Source organism: Podarcis pityusensis (assembly GCF_964106645.2).
Source record: "Podarcis pityusensis genome assembly, chromosome: 5".
Classification (NCBI taxonomy): domain Eukaryota; kingdom Metazoa; phylum Chordata; class Lepidosauria; order Squamata; family Lacertidae; genus Podarcis; species Podarcis pityusensis.
The window spans coordinates 94,848,026-94,870,317 of NC_138032.1; the positions used below are offsets into that span (position 1 = coordinate 94,848,026).

At 42.5% G+C, this 22,292-nt stretch overlaps 1 protein-coding gene across 1 annotated transcript in view; it reads left to right on the top strand.

The window, feature by feature from the left end:
• SEMA3A (semaphorin 3A) overlaps positions 1-22,292 on the top strand; it is a 186,356-nt gene that overhangs the window by 55,957 nt on the left and 108,107 nt on the right. Inside the window, exons 2-3 of the mRNA XM_081005480.1 lie at positions 9,434-9,591; positions 14,405-14,467. Of these exons, the coding sequence (XP_080861606.1) occupies positions 9,434-9,591; positions 14,405-14,467 (221 nt within the window). The remainder of the gene's footprint in view (positions 1-9,433; positions 9,592-14,404; positions 14,468-22,292) is intronic.

A 22,292-nucleotide genomic window follows, 5' to 3' on the forward strand; every position in this document is an offset into this window, starting at 1 on the left:
TCTCTCTCTCTCTCTCTCTCCTCCATTGCACCTTCTGCTAGACTGCTCTCTACCCTCCCTTCCATCCTCAGGCAGTTTCCATCGACATGGCCCCTCATCTACCCATAGTGCCTCGCCTTGTTTTGCTCACATGAAGGCAGATCAATAATAATAATAATAATAATAATAATAATAATAATTTATTTATTTATACCCCGCCCATCTGGCTGGGTTTCCCCAGCCACTCTGGGTGGTTTCCAACAAAATATTAAAATACAAATGGAAAGACGGACATTGTTACATTCAGCACAAGTGCTTCAAGTTGATGACCAACCATTTTGCAGAGATGAGCAGTGCAGGTCTAAGACTAGGGCAAGGGAACTTAGTCCCTTGTTCTGAGGTTCAAACTAGATGTGATGGTGGCAGCCATGTTTGTTCATGCTTCTGCCCTTGAGTATAAAGTGGGAATGGGTACCAAATGTTGCTCCAGGCTTCTCCTTGCCCACTGCCCCACATGCTGGCAAACTGGGATAAATGTGCCTGAAGAGGAGGATTCAGCTCTCCTCACCTGCGCATGTTGGCTATTTGCAGTTTAGTAGTGCTGCAGAGAGCTTGCTGGGGAGACCATGCATTAAAAAGGGACTCAAAAATAACATAAACAAGGTTTTAATAACAAAAACAAAAACTCCTTATACACTAATAATAATAATAATAATAATAATAATAATAAATTTTATTTATATCCCGCCCTCCCCAGCCAAAGCCAGGCTCAGGGCGGCTAACAACAAACAAATAATCAAACAATCAAATAATCCAACATTCTAAAACATTTCATTATAAAAATTAATTAAAATCAAATTAATGGCAACCGTTAAGCAAAGTTCTGTGCAGGTTGCCAGAGGAGGGAGTCAGGCTGGGCCCTGACCAAAGGCCTGGTGGAACAACTCTGCCTTGCAGGCCTTGCGGAAAGATGTCACTAAATACATCAACAACAAGCCAGACCCAACCACCAACCCATCCTCCAGGGTAATGGGAGAGCTAGGTGCTGCTCCTTATATACTATACCCAATTGCTGACACAGCTTGATTAACACAACTCAGCAGCACCTGCTATGTTTCACAGCTGTAAGACTGGGTCTCGTTATTTGCCCTGGCCCTGGCCCTTAAAGACATACACAACTTGTGAAATAATAATGAACCTTCACATTTTACAGTGACCATTCAACAGTGCATCCCATTTGATGTTAAATCTAGTTTCCTTTGGTTTGATTTATCCATGGTCTAAGCACACGTGGCTGCCACCAGTATGTCTAGTTAGTTCCTCCATGTAAAATGTATTCAAGGCTAGGTTAAGATCCTAGTCCTTAGGACATTTAATCTGGCATTGTAAACAGTCGTAGTTGAGAGGAGAACATAAGCCAAAATATTCAGGTTCCGTTCAGGTCAGAATGAACTTGACTTGTTTCAATAGATTCTTGGGTATGTGCTACTTTTTGCTCCTGAAACGGTGATACTATTCTTATCAGTGGAAGTTCACAATGACCTGACAACATTTGTGGATCTCTGGGATATGCCTGAAAACCTTGTGCTGTTCAAATCAGTGTCTCATACGGCCAATTCTGCTTCCCCTCTCTCTTGTTGTTACTATATTTATATGTACATGCTCCCCACCCTCTAAACACACATTTCTGAATTATTTATTGCATATAGATTGGCATGAGAAATGACTGAGCAGAGACTGAAATGGGAACTTCTGAGTTAGCCTATGGCAAGTTGAATTTTGAAAGCAGCCATTGACTTTATAATAGAAGCAGAACAAGTATTTTGAAGAAAGAAAAATCACATTCAGTGTAGATGTTGATTAGCTGTTTCACGTTGTGCCTGTGTGTTATAAATGTTCTGTATTGTCCTGTGTGTGTGTACAGAATCAGAATTGGGAGAATTAAAGGGTGGCTCGCCCCCTTACGCTTTTCCACACAGAGATTATCCTTCAAGATTGTACAGAAGTTTTAATCCCCCCAACCTTCAGAAGGATCTAGAAAATGTGTTCGTCTTTGGAATGTCTAACCTACCATTTACAAAGCCAGGAGGTGAGGCCGTTGCCTCAGGGTGGCAGATCCAGACTGTGTGTGTCCTCATGAATGTGCCCTGCCCACTGCCACCTGCCTCCTGCCTGGCAGACAGCAGTGGGTGAGTGGGTGCAGAAAGGAGAAAGGAAAGGAGTAGCTCTCAGGGTTTGAGTCACTTTCAAGATTTTAGCCTTCTCTAGAGAACACAAGGGAACCTCCAGCTTCATCTCCACATCCAAGTTTCCTGCACTGGGATAGAAAAGCTGAAGGGTTGTTTTTTAGAAGGCTTTCACGCATCTAAGCACCACCAGGACTAGACCAGCTTAGCTTCAGGAAAGGGGTGGCCTCAGGTGCATTCAGGCCATATGGCTTCATGTGCCTTGAAGAGACACCTCTCTCTCTCTTTCTCTCTCTTGTAAAGTACCATGTGCATAGCTGGTATAGTTGAAGTGATAGCAATCTATGATGATGATGATGATGATATTATATAATAATATAGTAAATATAATAATAATATAGCTCTCCTGCAATGAGCACAACCAAGTCCATTGTGAAATTAAACACTATACTTAACTTCCTTAAGATTTTTTCTTCTTGTTGTTGTTGTTTAGTCATTTAGTTGTGTCCAACTCTTCGTGACCCCCTGGACCAGAGCACACCAGGCACTCCTGTCTTCCACTGCCTCCTGCAGTTTGGTGAAACTCATGCTGTTAGCTTCGAGAACACTATCCAACCATCTCATCCTCTGTCGTCCCCTTCTCCTTGTGCCCTCCATCTTTCCCAACATAAGGGTCTTTTCCAGGGAGTCTTCTCTTCTCATGAGGTGGCCAAAGTACTGGAGTCTCAGCTTCAGGATCTGTCATTCCAGTGAGCACTCAGGGTTGATTTCCCTAAGAATGGATAGGCTTGATCTTCTTGTAGTCCACTCAAGAGTCTCCTCCAGCACCATAATTCAAAAGCATCAATTATTCGGTGATCAGCCTTCTTTATGGTCCAGCTCTCACTTCCATACATCCCTACTAGCTTTAACTATACGCTGTGGGTAAAACCTCAGCGCCTAGGACTTGCCGATCGCATGGTCGGTGGTTCGAATCCCCGTGGCGGGGTGCGCTCCCATCGTTCGGTCCCAGTGCCTGCCAACCTAGCAGTTCGAAAGCACCTCCGGGTGCAAGTAGATAAATAGGGACCGCTTACCAGCGGGAAGGTAAACGGCGTTCCGTGTGCTGCGCTGGCTCGCCAGATGCAGCTTGTCACGCTGGCCACGTGACCCGGAAGTGTCTGCGGACAGCGCTGGCTCCCGGCCTAGAGAGTGAGATGAGTGCACAACCCTAGAGTCTGGCAAGACTGGCCCGTACGGGCAGGGGTACCTTTACCTTTACCTTGTTGGCAAGGTGATGTCTCTACTTTTTAAGATACTGTCTAGGTTTGTCATTGCTTTCCTCCCAAGAAGCAGGCGTCTTTTTATTTCGCGGCTGCTGTCCCCATCTGCAGTGATCATGGACCCCAAGAAAGTAAAATCTCTCACTGCCTCCATTTCTTCCCCTTCTATTTGCCAGGAGGTGATGTGACCAGTGGCTATGATCTTCAGTTTTTGATGTTGAGCTTCAAACCATATTTTACACTCTCTTCTTTCAGCCTCATTAAAAGGTCCTTTAATTCCTCCTCACTTTCTGCCATCAGTGCTGTGTCATCTGCATATCTGAGGGTGTTGATTTTTCTTCCGTCAATCTTAATTCAAGCTCGGGATTCATCCAGCCCAGCCTTTCACATGATGAATTCTGCATATAAGTTAAATAAGCAGGGAGACAATATACAGCCTTGTCATACTCCTTTCTTAAAGAAAACTTATTATGGTCATCTTACCAACATGCCCTGCTTCCATAGCAAGTTCAGGACCAGTTATTACAGACTGGAGCGCACAGCATTTGTAGAGTCTTTAACCATTCATCATAGTAAGAGGCAAAAGCTTCCAGCAGCCACCCCCTGTGAGATGAGTGAGGTCTTATCTTGCAAGCATCCAAGAATGTTTTCACCTCTAAGATGTTGAAAGAGAAAGAGTGGAGGAGGAAGAAATAGACTTTACACCTCTGTGTCCCCTGCAGGGTCTTCATACCTTTGAGCTAAGGAAATGGCCAGAGGAGTGGTCTAATTTACACCTACAGAAAGAAGATCTAATTGTCAGGCAAAACAGCATGCTAATGAAGTTAAGGTTCTGCAGGTAGTAAGGAAGGACCCACTGGATAAACTGCCAGTAAAACAAAAGCCTGGGAATTGAAGGAGGAAATATTTGAATGAGAAAGTATCAGAAGCAATTTAGTGAAATCCCCATTATGATTGCGTAATGGTATTTCTTGACTGATCCTTTATCTAATTCGAGAAGAAACATAACAATGAGGAAAAGTGCCAGAAGCAAAGCAGGGAGGATGGGGAAATGAGTGCAACTGGCACGGCCTGCCTGTTTAGGTCGCAAGCAAGTTTTAACTTATGCACCTAATATCTGCTGCTGTTTTTCTTGATCAACTACAGTAATATGTTTGGACCAAATCCAATTCTCATTTAAGACAAGAAGGAATTTAATTATGTTAATAAGTAGTGGGATTTGTGTACAGCTTACATTTTTGTCAAACTAGATCACCGGAGAACAAAAACAGAAAGTTATCAGCAGAAAGCCATTTCATTCAAAGCACCAATCTTTCTTGCAGCCATTTTTGTTCCATTTCAGTAGATCTGACAATATCTGCAGCAGCAATTGGGATGGGGAGGAGAAAGGGGCTGCTATTCAGCTAGGTTTTACTCAGAGTAGACCAGTTGACATCAATGGACATAACTTCATCATGTTCAATGAGTCTACACTGAGTAAAACTTAGCTGAATACCACCTTGAGCAGGCTTCCTCAAACTCGGCCCTCCATATGTTTTTGTCCTACAACTCCCATCATCCCTAGCTGGCAGGACCAGTGGTCAGGGATGATGGGAACTGTAGTCTCAAAAACACCTGAAGAGCTGAGGTTGAGGAAGCCTGACCTTGAGTATTCAACCTTCCCTCCACCACATGCCATTTCCTCTATGAAAAATACTAAACTGTGGGATGGGGTTTTAATCTTTATCACCCTCTTCCCCCCTCCTCCCCCGGGGAGGAAATTTTTGTTTGCAGGAAATTTTAAGAGATGATTTTATTACCCTGTCTAGTTTGGTCCAAAGTCTCTAATTTTAATGCTCAGCTTATGAGTCTCCATTTTTAATTCTTTAGCCTCCTTTTCAGCGGTTTCTTTTCTCAACACGTCAAAAGAATGCTACATGGAGGGAAATGATATTCAAACTGTTCTTCCAGAAACGACCCTTGTCTAATTACAGCAAATGCTGGAGTACAGTTACAGTCACTAGGAGAAATAATTGGGGAAAGCATGGAGGAAGTCCGTGAATGATTTTGTGAACAGGTGGGCAATGTTTGTACAAGTCATGTTCACAGCATGTCTCCATCCTTAAAACGAGATCCTAGAAGATCAACATTAAGTCCAGTGATTCTTTAAAGGCATTCATTATTTGGGGCTCTTGCCTGGTTTGGTCTGTTATAAACTTAGCATTGTTTAAAAAGGCCATCTTTGTTTCTCCCCAAACTTGTCTTATCGTTAGCATTTGAGTTTTCCCTTGCTATTGCTTGTGTCCTCGTGGTGCTAAAAAAAATCAAGATTAGATAATACAATGCACTGAAACTAATTAATTTATGGAAGTGGACTGAACTTGATTGGATTTGCATCGACTGAAATTGTGGCATTGCTGTGCTCTTCAGTTGCCTTTCATGGGCATTCTAGCAGGCATTGATTGAAGAGCTATTTTTAAAAAAATGTAAAAGCTGAAAGATGACTAAAACCCCATGGTGAGAAATAGAAGAGCTCTGCTGGATCAGGCCATCTAGAGCCCATCTAGACCAGCATCTCCTTCTCACAGGGGCCAAACAGATGCCTGTGAGATAGCAGCAGAGCCGTCCCACTGTGGAATCCCTGCAACTGGTTCTCTCTTTTTTTAAAAAAAGAAAAATAATATGTATTACTTTTCCAACAATTTAAACACTACAAAAAAATTAAACAATACAATACAATACAATACAATACAAAAACAATGCATAACACTAACACATTAAACTAACAAAACAAAACAAAAACAGTTTAAAACACATCAAACAATTTCAATATCTTATCTTTCATTCACTTATTTCAATGACCTCCTCACACCTCCCTTTTTGTATTCCACTTCTGTTAATTGTTTCAGCAATTCCTTTCCATCTTCCTCTGCTTACTATCCTTTAATTATCTTAACACATTCTAACCTTATTTTTCCCTTTAATACTCTATTAATCTATTTATACTTAATTCCTTATAACATTTCTACTAAAGCCATATAATAATAATAAATTTTATTTATATCCCGCCCTCCCCAGCCGAAGCCGGGCTCAGGGTGGCTAACAACACTAAAATAGTGCAACATTATAAAAACATTATAAAAATTAATTAAAATCAAAATTGATGGCAACCATAAACTAAAGTTTTGTAAAGATTGCCAAAGGAGGGAGTCAGGCCTGGTGGAACAGCTCTGTCTTGCAGGCCCTGCGGAAAGATGTCAAGTCCCACAGGGCCCTTGTCTCTTGTGACAGAGCTTTCCACCAGGTTGGAGCCGCAGCCAAAAAAGCCCTGGCTCTAGTTGAGGCCAGCCTAACCTCTCTGTGGCCTGGGACCTTCAGGATGTTTTTATTTGAAGACCGTAAGTTCCTCTGTGGGGAACTTAACTTCATTCCAACATTTTTTTTAACATTCATTAATTTTACAGTATTTCTGTAAATAGTCTTTAAACTTTTTCCAGTCTTCTTCCACCGACTCTTCTCCCTGGTCTCAGATTCTGCCAGTCATTTCCGCCAGTTCCATATAGTCCATCAACTTCATCTGCCATTCTTCCCGGGTGGGTAAATCTTGTGTCTTCCAATACTTCGTGATGAGTATTCTTGCTGCTGTTGTTGCATACATAAAAAAAGTTCTATCCTTCTTTGGCACCAATTGGCCGACCATGCCCAGGAGAAAGGCCTCTGGTTTCTTCAGGAAGGTATATTTGAATACCTTTTTCATTTCGTTATAAATCATCTCCCAGAATGTCTTAATCCTTGGGCATGTCCACCAAAGGTGAAAGAATGTACCTTCAGCCTCATTACATTTCCAACATTTATTGTCGGGCAAATGGTAAATTTTTGCAAGCTTGACGAGTGTCATGTACCACCTATAAATCATTTTCATTAAATTTTCTCTTAGGACATTACATGCCGTGAATTTCATACCTGTGGTCCATAACTGTTCCCAGTCAGTCATCATTATGTTATGTCCAACATCTTGTGCCCATTTAATCATAACTGATTTCACCATTTCATCCTGAGTGTTCCGTTTCAACAGCAAGTTATACATTCTTGACAAATTCTTGATTTTTGGATCTAACAATTCTGTTTCCAATTTTGATTTTTCCACCTGGAAACCAACTTTTTTGTCCAGATTGTATGCCTCCATTATTTGATAATTATGGAGCCAATCTCGCACTCTGTTTTTCAATTTTTCAAAGCTCTGCAATTTTAATCTGTCTCCATCTTGTTCCAGAATTTCCCAATATTTCGGCCATTTGGCCTCCATATTGAGTTTTTTCTGTGCCTTCGCTTCCATTGGTGACAACCATCTTGGGGTTTTCTTTTCTAACAAATCCTTATATCTTATCCAGACATTAAACAATGCTTTTCTAACAATATGATTTTTAAATGCTTTATGTACTTTTACCTTATCGTACCACAAATATGCATGCCAACCGAATACATTATTGAAACCTTCTAGATCCAACACGTCAGTGCTTTCAAGAAGCAGACATTCTCTCAGCCAGCAAAAAGCAGCTGATTCATAATAAAGTTTAAGGTCTGGCAGGGCAAATCCACCTCTTTCTTTGGCATCAGTTAGTATCTTAAATTTTATTCGAGGCTTCTTGCCCTGCCAAACAAATCTGGAAATATCTTTCTGCCACTTCTTGAAACTGGTTCTCAGACTCATACTGCCCCCAGAGGTGGGTTTAGGGTACTGCTAGCAGTGCAGCCACCCTGGGCACACAGCCAACGGCGCCTTCTCAAAGCCCAGTAAGCGCTTCAGGAAGGAGGTGTGAAGGCTCTGACGGGGTCCCAGAGTTCTTTGGCCTCCTTCCCAAAGCCAGCCAAGTGCTTACCGGGCTTTGGAAAGGAAGTAGGCAGCCTCTAGGAGAGCCTCGCCTCTCCTTCTCAAAGTCTGACGTAAGCCAGCACCTCAACGGCTGGGCATCAAATGCTGGCCTTGCATAGGGTGGATTATTGCCAAGGTCTGTCCTTGCTGCCTCCAACAGCAGGGGTAGAGTTTTGGGCTGCGGGTAAAGGTAAAGGAACCCCTGACCATTAGGTCCAGTCATGACCGACTCTGGGGTTGCGGCGCTCATCTCGCTTTATTGGCCGAGGGAGCCGGCGTACAGCTTCTGGGTCATGTGGCCAGCATGACTAAGCCGCTTCTGGAGAAACCAGAGCAGTGCACGGAAACGCCGTTTACCTTCCCGCTGGAGCGGTACCTGTTTATCTACTTGCACTTTGACGTGCTTTCGAACTGCTAGGTTGGCAGGAGCAGGCACCGAGCAACGGGAGCTCACCCCGTCAGGGGGATTCGAACCGCCGACCTTCTGATTGGCAAGTCCTAGGCTCTGTGGTTTAACCCTTAGCGCCACCCGCGTCCCTCGGGCTGGGGGTATCTGAGTTGAAATCCACAAACTCTTCTCATGCATTACTTGTGTGAATGGACAACACAGGTCACATGCCCACCATGCATTTAAAGCACGTGACTTTCTCCAAAACATGCTGGGGACTGTACTTTGTTAAGGCTGCTGGGGACCAATCTCTTAAACTCTTTGGGGACCAAAGCACAGTTCTGGATTATTTGGAGGAAACCGAGTGGTGGTGGGAGTACTGTAGTTAATTTCTGTCTGCCTTCCTATTGAGAAACCCCACGTGGTTTGAAATACAACAAGAGAGGCTCTTTTAGGGTAGCAGGACCAATTCGGCTGCAGTGGGCACTGATGCCTCAGGGGTTGCTGCAACAATGATGTAGAATGGAGCGCAAGAGACTGGCGGGTGCGGGTAGTGTCAAGTTTGCCACAGATTATAAGACAACGTAGTAGAAAATGCAAGATGTAAATAAAATAATGAACTAAAAGCTAAAGCAGTATCAAGCATCACCGTTCCATAGTAACATCAATATTCTGACAAAGTCTGCTAAAATAAAGATTGTTTAGATTAGAGATAAGGTCTTTGTTCATCAAATTAATTGAAAGTTTCTTGTCTTTCATCCTGTAGAAATGTATGAATCCAACAATATAATCACTTTCCATGGACTGATCAATAGTTCCAGTTACCACACATTCCTTTTGGATGAGGAGCGAAGTAGACTCTTCGTTGGAGCAAAGGATCACATATTTTCTTTCAACCTAGTCAACATCAAGGAATATCAAAAGGTACTTTTCAAATTTGATCTAGCTATATTACAGCCTTTCCCAACCTGGTGCCCTCCAGATGTTGTTGAACATGACTCTTTGCTGCTGGGGTTGAGCTGTATTCTAAAACATCTGGAGGGGCAGATTTCTTCGGCATACAATCTATAAATTAAGAATGGATGGAAGTGCCTCCGAGTCCTCAGAGTGCATTTCCCTCAATAGTGAGTAACTACAGTCAGCTCCCACACACCAGCAACTAGGAAAAAGATTTCCATATCTGTGAATACAGTTTTTGGACATACATAAAGCCTAGAATTAAACACTGATTTTTGAAGTAAGTGATTCTTGCCTTGGATGCCCAAGTCCCGTGTACAACCGCTGGCATGATACACAGGGCAAAGGAAATGTGTGATGGCAACATTGTACTTTGTATATAGCAGAGCATAAAAAGTTTTTTTAAAAAAAATATGCCTTTGATCTTCTCTGACCTTCCTATGTACCTGTGTGGATAAGCCATATGCCAGCCTAGTCTCCTTCCACCTCTCCCCAGATCACCCTACCTGGATCCTAAATATGAATTTGTGCAAATATATCTCACAGCAGAATGGCAAATTGCTTACCTGTTCCTGATTTTTTTTGGGGGGGGGGAGGGGGAGGTCTTATCTGTATAGCTTCCTCACTGTTATTCTTCATCTTCATGCTTGGCCAGAAGGAACTGAAGTGATAGAGCAGGTATATATCAGGAGTTTTCTTGCTCAATAGTAGACTCAAGTATGTCTTCTCTTTAGCTAAATAATTTTAAAATTTCCAAAGATGTCTGGTCATCTTGTGAACCACTTGTATGACTATCAGGTATCTGTTACAGCTAAACAATCTATTTCACCACCCTTATTGTAGGCATAGGCAAACTCCGGTGGTCAGGGATGATGGGAATTGTAGTCCCAAACATCTGGAGGGCTGGAGTTTGCCTACACCTGCCTCATTGGCTTAGCCCTCGTTTGTAGCATCTGCTAAACAAAATATGAATGACAAGGGCTGATTCTCAGGCTAGTGGGTCATTCTTGTGGCTTTAATAGTTTCAAAAGTTGCTAATCATGTTCCTAGAATCTTAGAATTGGAAGGTACCCCTAGGGTCATCTAGTCCAACCCCCTGCAATGCTGGAATCTCAGCTAAAGCATCCGTGACAGATGGGTATCCAGCATGCATTAGTCAGCATACCAGTTCCATTCCTGGAGATTTTGTGTGTCGCAAGGAAGCTGTTTTCAATTGTTGTGGCCCTCATTTGGAACCTCCAGAATGCAAAAATATTATCAGTAGCCCCACAGCACAATATGTACATGTTTATTTGGAAGTAAATCCCACTGGGTGAGTACAATGGGACCTTCATTGTAGTATGCTTATAAATGTGGCCCTATAGTGCAATCCTATATGCATGTCTATTCAGAAGCCTTAATATTAGGATTAGCTCAAGACAGCTGCAGCCTCTTGGCTTAAAACAGCTAATTTTTGAGCATCCTCTTCTAAATATTCCTTACTACACAAGACCAGGGTGATGAAAAGAGCAGATTACGTAAAGGGATCATGAGCCCTCGTTCCATTTCTCCCTTCCTTGACACCAGGCACTTCCATGTAATATGTTCCTTCTGTTAATAAACCATAATCGATGGGGCACTAATAGACACATGATGGATGGGTAGAGAGCTCTTTTCTTATGATGGAAGACCTGGCTTTTACTTGAAGTTGCAGATTTAAATTGGAAGCTGATGCATGTTTCAGCAGTACACTTTGGTGCATATGTGCTCCCCCCCCCCTTTAACATAAAAAAGACATCCATCATTTAATATATTTTAATGAGCCCTTCAGCCTATGCTAAAATGCAGCTTAAATACAGCAATTGTATGTCATTTCAGTCAAGAACTGAAATGTGTGTGTTTGTGTGAGAGAGAGTTACAGAATCTATAAATGAACCTTATTACAATAGAAGTATAGTTTCAATGCTGGGGTGTTATTTCTGACTTGGTATGACCTTTGGCCTGTTTGCTTTCTTGAATGATGGCAATAAATACATCAGTCTTTTACTCTGAAGTAACTCAGGGTATTCATCTGTATTCTCTGAGGATCAAGATGAAGGCAAAGCTGGGAAACCATAGAGGAAACTGATTATTTATTTGGATGTTCTGTGGAATTCACAGTGCAATGCAGAAAACATCTGGAATGATTAAAAAGAGAGAGCATGCTGCTATGGGAGGGGAGGAATCCTGTTCTTCTAAGTTGTGAGAACCGGTGGTAAATTCACACATGAGCTGTGAGCCACATCTCTTCACATACAACTTGTAGTTCTTGATCATGATTAGACAAATTCACAGAGCGTATGTATACTGATGGACATAGATAGAATACCAGATGTTGGGGACAAAGGACCTTCACCTTTGATTAGGGCTTTCTGTTTGCATCTAGTTGGCAACTGTTGGAAAGAGGCTTCTGTGGAGGTTTGGTCTGATTCTGTAGGCATCATTCAAATCAAAGCTCCATCTAGTTCAGAATGTATTCTACTGCTGCACCAACTTTTGTCCCTGTTTGGCACATCTGGGCACACCTGAGACATGTTCTTTCTGGGAAGATTGTTGCTTTTGTTGCTTTCCCTTTAGTGGAAAGGGAAAGGAGACCACAAACTTGCGGTGCATGTTTTTTTTAGTACCAGAGTGGTACTTGGGGAGCATCAGAAAGCCTATTCTAGGGTTTTGTTTCTAGGTTATTTATTTAGGAACTATTAAGGAAACAACAACAATAATCTTGCCAGTTTCACTCTCCACCCCTGCTCAGTCATTTGTGAACCTCAAATGCATGTGCAACTGTTCATCAAGCACTTCCTATGGCTGGACAGTTGTTTTAAAAAACAACAACAACCCAACAACACACAATAACCTGCTTAGTACTTTATGTGCGTGTGAGGTGATGATTGGAAGCCTGAAGAAAGGGGAAGGTCTGTGCATGAACAAAACAGGCACTTTCAGGCATACAGCACCCCCCGCGGTGCATGGGATATACCATAGATGTAAATGTGGAAATGGGCAAATGGTGTGATATCCAGAATTCTGATAAAAGTGGAATGAGAAGGAAAAGAAATCAGCAGAATATTTTAATGACTAAGAGCTATCAACATGCCTATGCTCTGTGAATTTGTATAATCCTTTTAAAACCATCTAAGCCACATTTGGTGGCAGTGTGAGATGCCCGTTCCTTTCCTTATTGAAACATGCGTCCAGCCAATGTGGATACAGACCTGTATCCTGATTTGCTGCATGTGTGTAAGGCTCCTTGTGCGGGTGGATTCTTCAGCTGGATCAGAAGACTTTATATTTTCCAGCTCAGAGTTCATTCATTCTGCTTCTCTCACCCACCTTCCACCCACCAGCACTTCTTTAGCCAGGAATCAAAGCACAAGCTTCCGAGAGAGCCTCTTCTCATGGAATTTTCAACCTCATTTCATAGGTTTACAAGAGCCTATTGTTCGTGTTCAAGCATTTTATCAGACATATTCATGCTCATAAAAAAATCCAGACTGAAGCTCTGAACTTTGTATATTTCCCCTCCTAATTTTGCCTTAATCTGCCATATTTTTCTAAATAAACCTTCTCCTGCTTTATCAGGAAACTGTTTTAAAACGAAGGTTACGATCCAGTCATGTTCCCATTCATATTGCATTATCTGAGGCTCCCAACTGAATCTTAGCCTGGCATTATTGGAAGATCATGTTTTATTCTATAGGCAATTCCTAAAAGCTTTTTGAAATACATGAATAATTCACTATGAGGGTCTTTGGGCTTTTGCTGTAGAAGACGAAATGGATGTTCCAGAAGAACTAATAAGGGACGCAATCTGAGGTTGAGATTGTGAATCTCAGTAGAATTATTGGCACCAAAGCCATGGGTCACGATGAGCATCAGAATGGCCTTAGTGCATCTGCTCCCTTTTGCTGAGCATCCAGTTTCCAGAGGCGACCAATCAGATGCCTCTGGGAGTCTGCAGGCAGGGTCTGGGGGTAATGGCTGACCCTTATTTGTTCCAGTGGCTGAGATTCCTTCTGAACATGGAAAAGCCATTAAACAACCAGGGACAGACCCACCCAGGGACAGAATTCAGGGCCTCACAGCCTTCCTAGTTGTTTTAAATGGTGGACCACCCTACCTGATTACTATTGTCTTGTATTTAAGCTTTGTTAGGTTAACAGAAAACAAAAGAAATATTTAGAAACGTAACTTTCAGTTTGTTATATGTCTATAGTATGTTGTCTATATACAGTCTCTAATACACACAGCATTAATTCATCAGGCTTCAGAACTCCTCAGTTTTTTTGTTGACTGTTCTGGTTCCCCTTTTTAGCCTTGGAGGTTAATGGTGAACGATGGATGGCAAAGAGCCACAATTCAGCATAATGTTGGGGTGCGTCAGCTACCTGCCCCTTGAGGTAGAGTTCTACCTTGGGGTGACCACGAGACATGGGATGGCAAACTGGCCTGGGGTTTGCTGCTTCTGACATAGTGCTCCGGTTTCTGATTTGAAATCTGGTTTGAACTATATTTACATGACTCCAGGGCTTTTGCTTTAGAGGAAAGCCAGCAGAAGACAAAGAGAAATGTCAACATGTGCAATGATATTTTCTGCTGTACAACAGCAATAGCAATCTGATACGGAGAAATACTGATATCGATAATGCCTAAGAAAAGTGTGAGGGAGAGAGAGAGAGATTGTAGCATTTGGGGGACATTATGCACAATTCTCAATTGTTGGAGCGTGAAATGACCTAAAGTGATTTTTATGTTACATCTTTAGATTGTTTGGCCTGTATCTCATACCCGGAGGGACGAATGCCAGTGGGCTGGAAAAGATATTCTGGTAAGTACAAATCTGCCTCGCTCTTTTCTCCTGTCCTTTGTAAAGCTAGTCAATATTTCATGAACTCTCATCTTTTTAAATTTTAAAGCTTGTGATTCTTTCCCCCCTTTCCCCCTTTTATTTAAGAATTGCTTCATTGTGCTAGCTTTGTGTAAAGGCAGTTTTTTTCTTTCTTCCCATGTAAACCTGTGAAGGTAGGCTTACATATAAGGGAATGAGCATATAATTGTCCCCTTATTTAAGGAATCTAAAAAGTTTGACCTCATTTCTGTAATGACTGAGGCTCTCAATCTGCAGTGTGTGCTGAATAGACAGACCATTGTGAATGCAATAAACCTCATTAATGTCAAGAAGTTGCCAGGAAGGCCTCAGGGGTCTTCCCTGACAGGAACACATTGATGCCTAAGTGATGTTAATTCCCCCCCTCCCATTGTGATTTTTTTTTCTAAAAAAAAAGAAGAAAGAAAGAAAATGAAAACAGTTATTTTAGGCCTTCATTTTCTTACCATCACTCTTTCCCCTCCCCCATTTCCTCATCCCTTCCATATGATCTATTGGAGAGAAACCTGGTTGCAAATTGTAGGAGTATTGAGTGGAAAAAAAGATGTGGGACATTTACTAACCATACGGAAAATGAATACATTCCATACAGGCCAAAAGGGAAATCACAGTGTTTGCAATAGCTGAAGGGAGAACGGAGCTAAAATATTCACTAAAATTCACTAAAATATTCATAATGTCAACCACTGGAGGTCCACATCCCAATAGTGTCTCAGGTCATAAGTGAAAATGGGTTCACTACCCTTAACCTGGTCTCCAGTGAACAATGGCCTCTCTCCATATATTCTCTTATTAAAAAGAGAGAGAGAGAGAGGTTAAAATAACAGGAATTTTAGCAGGACTAAGACAGAGGAAGAGGTTTTTAAAATTGCCCAAGTTGAAGCTGGAGAACAGAATGTTTACGTTCAATTCCATGCCATCACACACTTAATCTTTATGACATATGGGCTGCATCCAACAATGTTGCTCAACTGATGGTAAGGCAGAATAGGAAGAGATGCTGTTTGTTGCATGTCGAGGTCCCCAAGACAACCCCCAATAAAACACAAGTGACACATTATTTTTGTTTAAGGTTTTTGGCATAATATTGGCCACAACTTTATTAAATTACAAGCAATGTGAGTGGTTGCTTAGGCATTGGTTGTGACTATCTGACCCCACACGGGGACAGTCTGACATTCGCATGGCTGCAAAGTCAGAAAAGGGTAAGACACCCGGGGAGAGAGATGGGACTGGGAACCATGTCTCACCTCTCCCCAAATGCTCCCTGGGGCTCTTGCGTGGCCCTAGCCCTTTGCCAGGGGGTTCGGACAAAAGCATGGGGAGCCCCTGGGTTCCTTTAACGGAAAACCCTTGAAGCAGCAGCATTTTGGAGGGGCAGGCACAGCTAAATCCATACCCCTCCACCAAGCTATTCCCAAACCAATGCCTAACCGCAACCTTACAAGTTGTGACGATTTGCTACGCCATAGGCAAAAACCAAATGGCACCAGCCAATCAGCCAAATGGACAAAATTCCTACCAGGCCCCTGCCCCAAAGGCAGACAACCCCATGACAGGCATAGCAAGGTCAAGCGAACAGCCTAAAATAGGGAGGGAGGGTGGGTGATCTGATGCGCGCAACGAAAAGAGGAAGCTCAACGCTGCATGCAGGGCATTTAAAGACTAGGGTTGTCAATCAAAAAATGGCAACATATAATACACTCCAGCAACAGCCAGCCCTCTGCTAATGGTGGCCAAACTCTTTCCCGCCCAGCAACAGCGGGGTGTCTTTCTAGCCCCCACCGCAACACGTGCTCTTCATGAAGGAGAACACGCTTTGTGATTATTGTGCCTTCCTCTGTAGCTCTATGAAGACGTGAGTCTTCATATGCTCTGGGGACCCCTCAGTCCTCTGAAGCAGATTTGGAGTGAGGGGTTTTGGAAGCTGTTGGGAAGAGGGGGAGATCACCAAAAATTGCTTCCCTTTCTGGTCCGCTGATGGAAATCTTGCCATCCGCTGAATGGCACCATTGTATACTGCCTGTCGTCTTCAACATGTTTCTACTGTTGCAGTTGCCATAAAAATCTAATCAAGTCAGGTGATGCTTTTTATTGGGCTAGCTAGACTTTAGAAATACTAGAAATGAACTCTACTTCAACCATAGGGTTTTCAAGGGGGAAGTAAAATACGATGATAGTTTTTCAAAATCACTGAAGACAGTTTTGGGAATTACTTTGTATGTGCTCCTTTCTTTTGGCACAACTTCAGAAACCCATATAGATGATCAAGGAAATCTCAGTGGGCTTTCATTAAGGAGAGAATACCGTACATGTGTGTGTGTGTGTGTGTGTGTGTGTGTGTGTGTGTGTTGTTTGTGTGTGTGTGTGTATGTTTCATATTAGTACCAGCATATCCTTATCAGGATAGCAGATATTGCACTCTTGTGATTGCCTAGAACTTTATAAATCAAGTTCTTTATTTTTTTTATAGCCATTTTTATTTTAAACTATGTGATTATTAATCTCAAGGCACAACCAATTCCATCATACTGAAAATTCAAATTCCCTAGCAATAGGCCAGCTGCAACAGCTGCGCTGTTTATATGAAATGAATATTAACTGTATGCCGTGTATACAAACCCCACCGGTCACCTCAAACATGACCTGAGACTAAAGGTTTCTTTTGTAACTGTATTGGATTGTAGGCTGTATTTTCACTCTGCTGGAGTCCAAATGGTTCTTTCTACGCTTCGGTGTCAATCACACAGGACCGTGAAACTGATATAGTCTGAGGTCTTGACATTTAGCATGCCAGAATTGTACTGCAGATTGATAACTAGGGAGAATCACCATCAGCTTACATTTTTGAGGGGAGAGGGAAAGCAAGGCAAATAAAAATAGTTCTCTTGCGGATTGAGGAGAGGGAATTCTGCACATACAGATAATTTTGATTAAAGGTTCATTCCTCTGTACTGCAACTTCTTGTCTCTGCATGCCCTGGGTTTGTACACATACCTGTGAACATCTCCAAGGAACACAAACTTTGGCAAAAGAAATGCAAGCAGACAATGAGGGAATAAGTCCTATGCCGAGAACACAAATTTCTAGGCTTGGTATCTATGAGTGATCCCCAACGCATGCTTTTTGTTTGTTTAGACTCCTGCAAGTATTTTAAATTTTTGTTCCACAAATGACACTTTTGCAACTAGAATGAAATATTCAAATGTGTGGCTGTTTCTACTGGTCCCATAATAATGTGAGATTTGAAATACAGACCTCGCTGTAGGTGGGTGTTTTTCTGGAGAGCTGCCATATTTCAGAGCTCTTGGCAATGTTCTCCTAGGTATATCAGATAGAAGAAGAATTCCAACATAAAAGAAACTATCTTTACAACTCTGGATTTCTTTATGGATCATTTGTAAATAGTGTTTTGTTAAGAGTGTAAAAATGATATATGATACATTTGCAAATTTCTTTATATCATTGCTTTTTTAAAAAAAATAATATTTATTACTTTTCCAACAATTTAAACACTACAAAAAAATAAACAATACAATACAATACAAAAACAATACATAACACTAACACATTAAACTAACAAAACAAAACAAAAACAGTTTAAAACACATCAAACTGTTTCAATATCTTATCTTTCATTCACTTATTTCAATGACCTCCTCACACCTCCCTTTTTGTATTCCACTTCTGTTAATTGTTTCAGCAATTCCTTTCCATCTTCCTCTGCTTTCTATCCTTTAATTATCTTAACACATTCTAACCTTATTTTTCCCTTTAATACTCTATTAATCTATTTCTACTTAATTCCTTATAACATTTCTACTAAAGCCATATAACTTCATTCCAACATTTCCCTAACATTCATTAATTTTACAGTATTTCTGTAAATAGTCTTTAAACTTTTTCCAGTCTTCTTCCACCGACTCTTCTCCCTGGTCTCGGATTCTGCCAGTCATTTCCGCCAGTTCCATATAGTCCATCAACTTCATCTGCCATTCTTCCTGGGTGGAAGAATGCTTTTAAGGTCATTTTTTAAATGCTGAGATTATTTCTGGAATCCACTGTATGTGGAAGACCACAATCTGGTCCACAAATGCCTGCCTGCCATCTGCTTTAAAAGGTAAAGGTAAAGGTACCCCTGCCCGTACGGGCCAGTCGTGTCCGACTCTAGGGTTGTGCGCTCATCTCACTTAAGAGGCCGGGAGCCAGCGCTGTCCGCAGACACTTCTGGGTCACGTGGCCAGCGTGACGAAGCTGCATCTGGCGAGCCAGCGCAGCACACGGAAACGCCGTTTACCTTCCCGCTATAAAGCGGTACTTATTTATCTACTTGCACTTAGGGGTGCTTTCGAACTGCTAGGTGGGCAGGAGCTGGGACCAAACAACGGGAGCTCACCCCGCCGCGGGGATTCGAACTGCCGACCATACGATCAGCAAGTCCTAGGCACTGAGGTTTTACCCACAGCGCCACCCGCGTCCCGCCACCTGCTTTATCTACCCTTGATTACTGTACTGTTGGTGATCAGTTGATGAATATATGAGCTGACTCTGTGAGGTCAAACGCTCAATGCTCCTCTCCCCTAAATGAGTTCTGGTTTAGAGCCAGTTGCACTGCCTGAGACTCAGAAAGTGCAGAACAACAAACGGGGTGTGCAGCAGGGAACATTTTGCAGTTTAATGAAAGAGAGGAACGTGGGGCCATAGTCAGTCTTCTGCACTCCATCCTAAAGGGTACCAGAAGGCGGCCAGTTCCGAAAAGAAAATTGTACCTTGCACCCTCTGTGAGTTACCAGTGGGGTAGGTTGCTAAGAAGCCAACCCAATGGACAAGAGAAGGGGCAGAGCTGAACGCATAATTGTGTTCTGTTGCACAACATGGATCTAAAGCGAAACACCCAAAACAGAAGGGGCATGAAACAGCCATTGTTAACTAGTGCTATTATACCTTAGAGATATGTATTGGGAGAATCTCTTTTAATGCTTGGGTTGTGAATGGAAGATATGAATATAAGGGGTGCATTTTACTGCCCTTAGGCTATTGTGCAACCATGCAGCGACAGCCCCAGCCCCCAGGGATCATAAGGAAGGAATAAAGACTCTGACAAGGTATATGGAATTAAAATTAGGCCACAACTTTATTAAAATTCCAAAGGTAGGAAGACCTTGGCTTAGGCCTTGGGCGTGTATCCATCCCAGCCCCCCAGCCGGGGGGAACTGGGGCTCATCAGGGTAAATGGGATATGGGGGTGCTCTGCGAGACGTAAGTGTAGCAGCTAGCCCAGCCCATATCCCCGCACGCAGGGTAGTTCACAGATGACCTTTCAGTGTATGGCCAGTGACACCCATATATATAACCCCTTTAAGAGGGGACTCTGGAACCGCCGATGCAGGGGGGTGAATCACCACTTCATGCCCCTCCCCATATAGGGAAGAAAAGGCTAAAGGATTCTACCCAAGGCCATAACCGCCAAAGTTGTGGCGAATTGTTACGGGGAAGACAAAACCTGCCAATGCAGGAAAATTTCTTCCCAGTCCTTCAACAGCAACCAGTCAAAGATGGTAGCAGCACCCACTAAACAGGAAGAAAAAGTTAACCTGCAAACAATAAACATTAAAGTGAGGGTAAAGGTAAAGGTAAAGGGACCCCTGACCAATAGGTGCAGTCGTGGATGACTGTGGGGTTGCGGCGCTCATCTTGCTTTATTGGCTGAGGGAGCTGGCGTACAGCTTCCGGGTCATGTGACCAGCATGACTAAGCTGCTTCTGGCGAACCAGAGCAGCGCACAGAAACGCCGTTTACCTTCCCACCAGAGTGGTACCTATTTATCTACTTGCACTTTGACATGCTAGGTTGGCAGGAGCAGGGACCGAGCAACGGGAGCTCACCCCATCACGGGGATTCAAACCGCCGACCTTCTGATCGGCAAGTCATAGGCTCTGTGGTTTAACCCACAGCGCCACCCTCGTCCCTTTAAAGTGAGGGTAGGGAGGGTGAATCTCCAGAGCTGACTGCCTGGCTATTGTCAGCTCCACCCCCTATTTATAAATGGGGCTGGCCCCACCTCCCAGCGAGAAACTTGATTACTGAGGCTGGGCATGAACCTCTAAAAATTAACAGAGTGGCAAGCCAGTCCCTGTTGCCAGTAAGCTCCCTGGGAACTGTAGCACCATGAGCGATCCCGCAAAGGGCACCCACAATGTATAGTGTGTGTGCTCATTATTTTATTTATGGGAACAACGACAGGTATTTGTTTCCAGAGATAGCCTCACATTCAACAAAGAAAAACAGCTTTTTTAAAAAAAAAAGACACCAGCAGCAGCAACAACATAGGAATGAAGTTGTGCTTAAAATCCCACCAGTGATTCTTCATGTTTTAGAGATTATTTGGCAATCAGTAGAGCAAAAGGAAACCTCTTTAAAAGGTTTGCTCTTTTTCATATTTGAAATATTAACTATACTTTGGTGTCCTCTCCTAGCTTGTCATGTATTGATGACTGGCTTCTTAAAAATCTTTCTGTGACTATCTTTCATTGAGAAATTGCTGTTCCAAATTATTTCGGTTTGCTGCTCACAACAGGTTGCTCCCAGGATGAGTATAGGTATTGCTTCCTATCCACAGAGGGCTTGGATTCCATTTTTAATTATTATGAGGTGTGTTGCCTGAACATGCAAGCATTCAAAGTGTGGCTAGGGGTGTGCAAGCCAACGCCTTTGCAACCATTATGCCTCCTCAAGTCTTTCCTGTATTGCTCAGGGAAGATTCTGCATTCACTTCCTGCACATGTTCCTTTGAACACAAGTAACTCCTTAGAGACCCTGATCATGCAAGAGGATTCTGTTCACATTTAAGTAAGCTCTTGGTTCAGTCTTGACCAAGTGCAGCTGGTAATTCTGTTGCCCCAGAACTTCCCTCTAGAGGCACTTCATAGATTTCCCCGCCTGCTGTTTGGGTATGAAAATAATAACCAAAGTAAGGGTGTAGAAGTTGTAAGATTTTCTATAATAATCAGAGTCTCGTGGTGGTGTGTTGATTTCATGTGCTGAAGTAGCCTATAATAAATAGCACAGAAAGGGGAAAAGACATTTCAGATTTCTGCAAACTTTCTGTTTTTAAAAAATGGAGATGTGAGAGCTAAGGAAGGGTAAATTGATCCTTCCTATCTACTTTTCTGGCAGAACAACTTGGTCTCTGTTGCACCCAAACCCACCTATTGCTTCCTGCCTCACTTAGACAATCCCTTCCTGATTAACTGATTTCCAGGGCTAACTGATTTCTAGATCCTGCAAGGGTGACACAGGCAAGTTTGAAAAAGCAACTTGGCAAAGCTTGTTTCCGCAAACGATACTGTGTGCCAGATTTTAATTGAAGGGAAATTTTAGACTTCCTTCAGTGAAGGTGTTTTCATTCTAGTATTTCCTATGGGATGGTAAGGAAAATCAAAATCAAAGTAGCTTTTTAAAAAAATGAATGGATACAGCAGGCCACATACAGTTTCACAGCCTGAGCTTCTGTGGTGTGTTTGTTGACAACGTATACACATTGCTAAGCAACTACCTCTTATAGTTCCAGCAATCTGTCGTGTCCTTTCAACACGTCCTTCATCGACATTCCCTCTCCACTTTTGACTGAGAACTTTGAAGTTCATTTATCACAAATGGCTGCAGCTGGAAATCTTTACAGGATATGAATGATCTGAACTGGGACTTCAAAGATTGGCTGATTTATAAGTGGTTTATAGGCCTATATAACAGGCCGACAGGAGTT